The sequence below is a fragment of the Pelodiscus sinensis genome, chromosome 8 (assembly GCF_049634645.1).
Source record: "Pelodiscus sinensis isolate JC-2024 chromosome 8, ASM4963464v1, whole genome shotgun sequence".
In the NCBI taxonomy this organism is placed as follows: domain Eukaryota; kingdom Metazoa; phylum Chordata; order Testudines; family Trionychidae; genus Pelodiscus; species Pelodiscus sinensis.
Window position 1 is genome coordinate 47,285,217 of NC_134718.1, and position 9,938 is coordinate 47,295,154.

Below are 9,938 nucleotides of genomic sequence, written 5' to 3' on the forward strand. Positions count from 1 at the left end.
ACTCTCAATTGGCCCTTCTCCAAAATAAACTACTCAGAGCGACCTAGATACTCCCAAAAGCAGTAGCAAAAATCTTGTAGCTGTGTTGACCCTAAAACTAGTTCACAAAGGAGGAAACTCTGAAAATAAGATATTTGCATAAGACAGTTGTATAAATCTCTCTTGAGAAATAGCTATGTGGAAGTATAGACAATTCCTCAATTGGAAAGGTAAATTATGAAAATAAGAGGAAGGACTGAAATAAGTCAAAGGAAAAGACCAAATGTCTTTAAAGATCAACACCACATGAATCATAATTAGGCTTGGAAAACCAGAAGTAAAATTTAACAGCCCTTTGTACAGGTTGGACCTCCTTGGCCCGGCATTCTTGGAACCTGACTGGACCTGGATGAGGGATTTTGCCAGACCAGGACAGGTCATTCTTTGGGGGCCTCCTCATCACCAGCCCCCCAGTCATGGCCTCGCTGCCAGCCTCCCAACCAGCTCCTCCCTGGCACCAGCCCCTCCACATGCAGGGCTCCTGGCCCCACTTTGGCAGCCCCACTGCCGGCACCCACAAACCCACTGCCGGGCTCCCAGCCCCATAGGGCAGCCCCCCTGCTGGGTCCAGATGATCTGCAGGGAAACAGCCCCACTTTGGGTCAGCCTTGCTCGGTAGCCTTGCTGTTTCCCAGCCTCACTGGGCAGATCTGTGCTGCTGGGCAACAACCCCACTCCTAGGTTCGTGGCCCCACAGCCAGGCAGCCCCGCAGTAGAGCTCCCTACTCTATGGGGCAGCCACGCTGCCTCCTAGTCCTGCCGCTCAGCTGAGCTGCTTGGCAGTAGCGGGGCTGCCAGGCTCCAGGGTGTGCTGCAAGGTGGCCCTGCTGCCTCCCAGTCTCACAGGGCAGTTTCGCTGCTGGTCTCCAGCCCCACTGCTTCCCACCCTCCTCACCCGCACTCCTTGAAATGTTGGCACCAGGCAACAGCCCTACTCCTGAGCTCCCAGTTTCGCTGCCACAGGGCAGCCCCATTACTGCTGGGCTCTAGCCCCTGGGCAGGGCTCCCAGCAACCAGCCCTCCACAGGCACTCTCTGGCCCTGGGACATCTGAGGTCCTGCCAGACCAGGAAGTCCTGGTTAAGGGAGGTTCAACCTGTAAATGATCAGTAACGAAGCTAAAAGTCTGAAAGACAACATCCTGATTTTTCTGGATTTTATCACAATTAATCAAACAAAAACCTTTGCAATTCTAGGTATCCTTCATCCACAGACCTCTAAGGGTACATCTACACTAGCCCCCTAGATCGAACTAGGGAGGCTAATAAGAGCTAATGAGAGCTGTACCCTAAGTGCTTTATAAACATTAATTAATACAATGTAAGTATATAGGTAAGTATTTATCATTCACATTGATTAGAGTAGTACATTGAAGAACACAGAGGTTAAGTGACTTACCCAAGGATACTCTTCTACTAGATTATTTAATAAAAATATACTTATGCAATACTCTGATTATTAGCAATTTATAATATAATCACAGAGTACATCTAGATAGTTTACCTATTGGCAGCAACAACATTGTTCTTATTCCAAAATGTAAGAGCTTCTCTCCTAATCTAAAATTTCCTAATCAACCCTTTCTCTCTGAAAAATTCTCGAATAAACACATAGACTTTGCACTGTGCCCAACTGTCAGCAAACTCTGACTCCATTATATGACTGGGTTACAGCAGGGTTCACCAGGATTCACCCCTGGTGGGCTGCTGCCACTATATTTACCTATACCTCCACAGGAACAGGAGATCTCAGCTCAATTGGACAGGAACAGCAATCTGCCACTAAGGGGAACTGTAATCCCCTGTATCTGTGGTGTCTCAGGTAAGTATGATGGTGTATGGGCCTATCCACCAAACCCTGACCTTGGTGGATCACATCTGGCCAGCAGGCCAGTATTTGCCCACCCCTGAGTTACAGGAAGAAAGTTGTAGAGTTCAAAAGTCTGGCTATTATAAATACTCTCTGTGTATTCTCTCCTTCTCCATCTCTCCTCCAAGCCATTTCTCCTGTTATACTTAGACCATTTTCCTCTCTATTCACATCCTAACCTTCAAACTACTATTCGGTAGTACTTATGTGCTGTAGTTCAAATTTATATGCTGGTGAAAATGTAATCTCTGAAATTTCAAAAAAATGTTGGCTTCAGTTGTCCCATCCACTTTGAGGCACATGCTAACAAGAAAAGAAGTGCAGTGCATTCAACAAGACTGTTGGCCATATGTGCAGCAGAGGGCAATAGCAATATAACAAATGACACGCACACAGACTTAATGCAGCAGATGAAAATAAGGCATGACAGCAGAAAATTGAGGTGTGTCTAAAGGAAAGGAAGCTGTGCTCTCCAGATGCCTGATGTGACTCTGAAATGTCTCCACTTCTGTTCATTTATTCTTGATTTGAGAGGACACAAACTGGCTGCATGGGAAGGGTAGTGAGGCACGCAGGAGAGTAGGCCAGGACTGGAAGATGATGGTTCTAGGAGATATGGCCAGGACTAGTCAGTACTTAATGAAGATAAGATTCCCAAACAGGCCTAAACTCAAGAAACACTCCCTCTCTCTTCAGAGCTCACAGTCACCAACTCTTAATCCTTAGAAATTAACTAGTGTTAAACACTAAACCCTGGTCTACCCCTTTTATTTCGAAATAAGCAGAGTGTCCACGCTACCAAACCCACTATTTTGCAATTTGTACTCCTACTTTCCTTGGGGAATAAGCTTATTTTGAAACAGTTATTTCAGGAGTTATTTTGAATTTAGTTATTTCAAAATAACTTCCTAGTGTAGATATACCCTTAGGAATTAGTTTTCTGGTGGTTAAACTAAAGTCCTTTCTGTCCTTCTTTTGTGGCTGACCAGCTGAAATAAAAGATGGCACATTCTGCAGAAGTAGGTACACTTTATGTTGTATTTCAGCTCTTCTGAAAAATTAAATTCTAATACATGGTTAACTGAGATGGGGGGGGGGGGTGACTTCATTTTAGCAAATTCATCAAAGCATAATTAGGAGTAAGATCCAAAACACTTTTATGTCTGGAAGACCAGATCCAATGTTTGTTGGCCTATAAAGGCATGAATCAAACCTGTGGCCTGGTTTGTGACTAGAGTTTGGAAAATCAGGGTCTCAGTTTTGGAACTTCATCTAAAAGAGTCACATACATGCAGCTTGAAGGATTGCTAGTAGAAACCCCAGATACATTTGGCATAAGTGTGAAGAAGGAAAGGACAAGAATAGTCCCTGCATCATACAAAGACTCTGCAAGGAAGATAAAAAATGTAAACATTTAGTGGAAAAGTATTCATGAGAGAGACAAAAGACTGGACAGCATTGAGCCTACCGCTACGAACATGCCATCTGTCTGGTTTGGGATAGAGGCTTATTTTCTTGTAGCTTTTGCTGGCATTTAGCTGAACTGTTTTTCAACTTCATTTCCTCCTGTCTCAAGCATTCAGTATGCAGCTGAGTCACTGGCTGCCAAGGAATTTGATATCAATATTCCTTTGCTTTTCCGCCAAAAGGCTGCAACCTTGAAAGTACTATATATGATGAACTGATGGATTCTGACATGCATAGGGAATAAAATCTTTTAGCTCATATCATACTTTGAAATACAACTGATGAAATTTAAAAATGAGGAGTCCTGTGGCTCTTGAAAGACTAACAGATTCACTAAAATTGCTACAAGTGCCACAGGACTTCTCTCAAGTGCCACAGGACTTCTTTTTTTTTAAGCTACAGACTAAGGCAGTTTTAAAAGTCATGATCATCTCTGTCTGCCTCACACAGAATGTCAGTAAAGTTGTTAAGGTTACATATATACATATATTATAACAATTTGCTTTCATGAAGAATCTTTTGCAGAATTTTTCTATAAGGCACAAAATACTTTTACTGTTCCTAAACAGGTCAGCAAACTTCTAAAAGCAAATCCAAGCTTTATGTTTCTGAATACTCAGCCATGTAATCTAATTTGCTACCATAGTTCAGAATTAAGTAACAAATTGTCCTGAGTATAAATTACCATGCCTGCCTGTTTGATGTGTACCTTTAACAAATTAATGATAGTATCGTCCCTTTTTTTTTCTGATGGATAGTACCTCCTGATAATATATCTTTTTCCACCAGAGGGGCCAATTAGACTATTAAATAAGGCATTAAGACATGGATTTGTGCAAAAATATAATTCATCAAACATAACTTGCAGATTTCATACTAAAAGTAAAAAGTAAAGGAATCCATGTAAAATTTACTGCACTATTTCATGAGCAACCTTCTCTCAGAAATACTTAGCACTATTTTATTAAGAGTTATTGCATATCTTGGCTCTAATTTACTCAGATTACGAACTTTCCCCAAAGAACACATAAAATGCACCCCAACAAAAATGCTGCAGTACAAAGCCAGTTCTGACACTGTAGAGGTACACCTACGCTGCAGTGCTATTTCTGGATACTTCCAGTATCCTAAAATAGATATTCTGTGTCTTTTAAACAGCTGTCATTTCAAAATAGATTTAGAAATGACGGCCTCGCTATTCCAACATTCCAGTAAACCTCATTCCAGGAGGATTACGGGACATTTCGGAATAGCAATTTATTTTGAAATTAAAATAAACCATTTTGAAACACACTCGAAATAAGCTATGCAATTTGCATAGTTCAAATTGAGTAGCTTATTTTGAGTTACGAGTGCAATGTAGACGCATTCATAAATGAAAAAATTCCATATTGTACCTCACCCACCATTGTGGAGAGCTGGGAAGGAGGGGTGTTTAGAAAATAACAGATATATTTTTTTAATTAATGAAAAAAAAGATGCACACCTTACTCTTCTCTTGTTGGAGCTCTATTTGAATGTCTGTTAGTTTTGTCCTGAGCTCTTCATTGGCAGCTTGTAAGACAGCGAAGGCATCAGGCTTTTCTCCCTTAGCTCGGCTGCTGGCACTCTTCTTTGACATTGTGAGGCAGCGTGATAGGGAGGGTGAAATCCCAAACAGAGAGAACCCTCCGTTCCACCACTTGAGGCTTCTCTTCCTTGCCTCTGTCCACTACATTTTCTTACTCACCTAGAAAGAGGGAAATCACAACTGTTATGAAAGTGCCAGAGTTTAGCAGGCACCACAATTAGCAAATAAGAATATAACGAGATCCTTTGTAGTGACTTAAGGCCAGACTTCAAAGCAGTTCAGGATGAGTTACTTCAGAGTAATACAATATGTCACAGTGACTAATAGCCTACTGTTTCCCCCGGTATATCAACTTGCATAACTCAGCAAGTCTATGGTAAACAACTGCCAACAGATTATTTTAATTTTCATGCATCTACAAAGATGAATTAATGTATCAAATAACAGACTACAACAATGATATTTATAAAGAGAGACAGTGCCTGTGAGTCCTCTTAAAAGTAATATGAACTGTATGTTAATACGATAGAAGAAGAGGCCTGAAGATGAGCTCTGAAAGTTTGAAAGCTTATCTCATTCATCAACAGAAGTTTGTCCAGTAAAAGGTATTTTCTCACACACTTTGGCTATGTCTACACTGCAAGTTTTTGTGGCAGAAAATATGCTAATGAGGGTCTCATCAGCATAAGTTGCAATCTCATTAGCATATTTTCTGCCGTTTCTTTTTGTGCAACGGGGTTTTGCACAAAAAGAAGCAGTGTAGCCACTTCTGTTTTGTGCAAAAACCTCATTTTGCGCAAGATCCTTATGCCTCTCACGAAGGCTTTGTCTACACTGCAGGGCTTTTGCACAAGAAGCTTTTTGCGGAAGAGATCTTCCGCAAAAACTTCTTGAGCAAAAGTGCATCCACACCTCAAAAGCACATCGAAAAAGAAATGTGCTTTTGCACAAGAGAGTGTCCATACTGCATGGATGCTCTTGCGCAAGGAAGTTCTGATGGCCATTCATAGAATGGCCATCAGAGCACCTGTGCTTTTTGTGATAGGCTCGTTCTGTGCAAAGAATCCCTGTTGAGCATCCACATACTGTATTTTCCGGCATATAAGGCGACTGGGCGTATAAGACGACCCCCTAATTTTTTAGTTAAAAGATAGGGTTTTGTCTTATACCCCAGCGCCCCTCCGCCTCCTTTGCTCCCGGTGTCTCTGGTCTGCTGGAGACGGTCCCCAGCAGACCAGAGGCACCGGGAGCAAAGCCGCAGCCGCCGCTTCGGCTTTGCTCCCGGTGCCTCTGGTCTGCTGGGGACTGTCTCCAGCAGACCAGGGACACCGGGAGCAAAGCCTCTGAGGACGCCCCGGAAGCGGGACAGCCCCGGCGCGCCTGAGCTGCCCCGCTGCCGGAGCCCCTCCGCGGGTGTGGAAACCCTGCGGCTATGTCTAGACTGGCATGATTTTCTGTAAATGCTTCTAACTGAAAAGTTTTCCGTTAAAAGCATTTGCGGAAAAGAGCGTCTAGATTGGCACAGATGCTTTTCCACAAAAGCACTTTTTGCAGAAAAGCATCTGTGCCAATCTAAACGCGCTTTTGTGCAAAAAGCCCCAGTCGCCATTTTCGTGATCGGGGCTTTTTTGAACAAAACAAATCTGAACTGTTTACACTGGCCCTTTTGCGCAAAAACTTTTGCGCAGAAGGACTTTTGCCCGAACAGGAGCAGCATAGTATTTCCGCAAGAAGCACTGATTTCTTACATGAGATCGTCAGTGTTCTTGCGGAAATTCAAGCGGACAATGTAAACAGATGGCAAATTTTTCCTGCTGCTTTTGCAGAAAAACTTGCCAGTCTTTAGACATGTTGTAGACATAGCCGGAGTGGCATAAGTATCTTGCGCAAATTTGGGGGGGGATGTTGCGGAAAACGAAAGCAGCTACACTGCTTCTTTTTGCTCAAAAACTCCTTGCGCAAAAAGAAACAGCAGAAAATATGCTAATGAGATTGCAACTTATCCTAATGAGTCCCTCACTGGCATATTTTCTGCCACAAAAACTCGCCATGTAGACAAAGCTTTGACTCTCTACTACTTTAATGTCAGCCACTGGAAGTAGTGTACACATGATTGTTCCACAACAAAACTTCTGAATTGGGGAAAGCATAATTAAACATACACAGAATGTCCAATACTGGATGTGTAGAAATTAGGATGCCAAATTATCAATGAAGATAAGTCAGTACTCTTGAGGTAAGATCAGTAGAGTTACTGAATGTTTATGCTGAACACATTCTGTGCATCAGAGGTTTAGTAGGACTTTTTTTATGTTCCTTGCAAAATGAAATAAAGCTAAAATAAACATTTTTGTCAAAGTGGCTGAAATTCATCCCCATAGGGAAAGATATAGCACAAAGGCTATGTACAATTTTCCTCTTCTGGTTGTTGAGGCTAATCTTACATGATGCATAACCCTTGTCCTGTCTGCCCAGAAGCAAGTTTCACCAAAGAAAAATAGTTCTAAAATATGTCTCTATTTAATACAATTTCACATAACTCTTAGTTTACAGATACTTTCTGAAAATTGTTATATGTCTGGCCATGGGAACAAAACTTGCTACACAAGTTCTCAGCAAATCACTCAAAGTACCTCATTTCTTCCTCATGATCTATAATTACCGTTCTATTTTTCAGTGGCTCAATCATACGTCATTTCAAAACAACAAAAATCATCAGGAAAGACTATTCAGAATGTTAACCTCAGTCCACACATGGTCTATTACTAGGTCAGGAGGATGTGGACACATTTATGTGATTTTAAAGTCAATAATCCTTTCTATCTTCCCTTAATATACCTTCTTTCATTCAAGGTAAAATTTTGTGAAGCTGCTGTTTTTATAACAAAAACAAAAGGTTAGGTCCATCTTTTAAACTATTAGCCAGGATGGGTAGGAATAGTGTCCCTAGCTTCTGTTTGTCAGAGGCTGGAAATGGATGACAGTAAAGGAATCACTCAGGTTAAGTCTAGACAGTGGCGCTATTTGGGGATACTTTCGGTATCCCGAAATAGCTTTTTCCACATCTTGACAGTGCGCCCGTTATTTCGAAATAGCTATTCCTACATTCCTGTAAACCTTGTTCCAGGTTTTGGAATAGTGCTCTATTTTCAAATTTGATGCTGGGTAGACAGTGCCAAATTTCTAAATAAGCTATTTTGAAATTAAGTCAAAATAAACTAAGCAATTTGCGTAGCTTATTTCAAGCTAAGGATGCAGTATAGATGCACCTTCAATGATTACCTGCTCTGTTCACTCTCTCTGCGGTATCTGGCATTGGCCACCATTGGAAGACAGGATACTGAGCTAGATGGATGTTTGGTCTGATCCAGTATGGCTGTTCTTATGTTCTTATGTAAAAATCTTATGTAAAGATACCTCAGATACATGCAAACTAAAGATGGCTAATTATCCCGACTGTGCCAAAGTTTCCTTTAATTCCTTTCGCTGTGCTGCTTAGATGTGAAGGTCACGTTTGAACATTACCAAATCCCCATTACAATTCATGTTTCTTGCCACCTTCATAGAACTGGGCAGAAAACCTTTTTGCCATACCAGGAGAGTTTTACAGATTTTTTAAAAAATATTTCAATCTTGAAATGGAAGAAAAAGTAAAAAAAAAAATCGCAAATATTTCTGCAAATGAAAATCAGAAGAGAATAATCATATTTGAGCTGGTCAAGAAAAATATTTTGATAATTTCAAAACATTTTATTTGGATTTTGACCTTTAAAATGTAGCAATTTTTAGTATAAATTAATTAAAATGTCACCATGAAAAGTTGTTTTAAAGCAAAGTTGTTTTCTCTAGCAGCATGGTCAAAAACAACAAGAGATACTGTATAACCTTAACTTCTGCCTCATTAGATCAAATCACAGGACCCCCAGGAATGGACAGAGCTGGGTTAAAAGTCCTTGGTTCGAAGAACTTGAGGCCCACTATAGTAGTTGATGAGACTGCAGCAGAATGCCAGCAACCTACAGATGAAGAAGCCCATTTCCTTCTTTCTTTAAAAATGAAACACAACACACACAAGCAAAAACCATCATCTAAATTTACTGCTCCTATATAAAAAAATAAAGACAAAGATTTCTTTAAATTGTTTTTCTTCTTTATAATAGAAATACCAATAATTTTATTTCCTAGTTTATTTTTTCCCCCAAAGGACTACCAACCTAACATTCAATGAAGGTGCAAACAGCTCTTTAAAAAAGGAATAAGGGGTCTTTCGGAAAAGGCTTTATTTTCCGAAAGATCCCCGTCTAGACTGGCGCTTTTTTCCGGCAAAGCTCTGAGCCGGAAAAAAGCAGCAGCCATGTTTATGCAAATGAAGTGGGGGGGATTTAAATTGCGATGTGTCTAATTTGCATCCCTTTTACGGAAAAGGGATGCAGACTAGACACAGCCCAGGTGTTTACTGATGACCCTTCTGCCTTCCTGTTTTTCCCTTTGATTTTTTCATAACGTCTGCTCCCTGTTTCCTGCCCCCCCTCCTTTTTTTTCTTCCCCCTTCTCCCTTATTTATTTTGGGTCTGCACATCCTAAACTCAAAACTCCGGTCATCTGAAGAAGCGGGCTGTGCCCACAAAAGCTCATGATACCATTTACATGTTTTGTTACTATAAAGTGCTACCAGACCAGTTTTTTGTTTTTAAGTTTATCCTGTACAGACTAACTTGGCTACCCCCTGGAGCCTTAGAATACACAATTTTTCCAAATATCTAACAAATCGCCCTTGCTGCATATTAAGCTGATGACTTCTTGTCCTACCTCTGTAGACATGAAGAACAATTAATCACAGACCTTTTTATAACAGACTGTAACTTATTTGAAAACAGACCAACCCTTTGTCTGCTTGTGTCAAGAGTAAGCATGCTCAGTTGTTTTAACCTTTCCTCATTGGTCATGACTTCTAACACTTTTATCACTTTTGTTGCTGCACTGAGGATTCTCTC

At 41.0% G+C, this 9,938-nt stretch overlaps 1 protein-coding gene across 1 annotated transcript in view; it reads right to left on the minus strand.

Moving 5' to 3' along the window:
- Positions 1 to 5,090, minus strand: part of JAKMIP3 (Janus kinase and microtubule interacting protein 3) — a gene marked incomplete at its 3' end in the record, with an annotated part of 85,257 nt that extends 80,167 nt beyond the window's left edge. The window contains 1 exon segment of the mRNA XM_075935632.1: positions 4,861 to 5,090. Coding sequence (XP_075791747.1) covers positions 4,861 to 4,995 — 135 coding nt within the window.
- Positions 5,091 to 9,938: the final 4,848 nt, after the last annotated feature.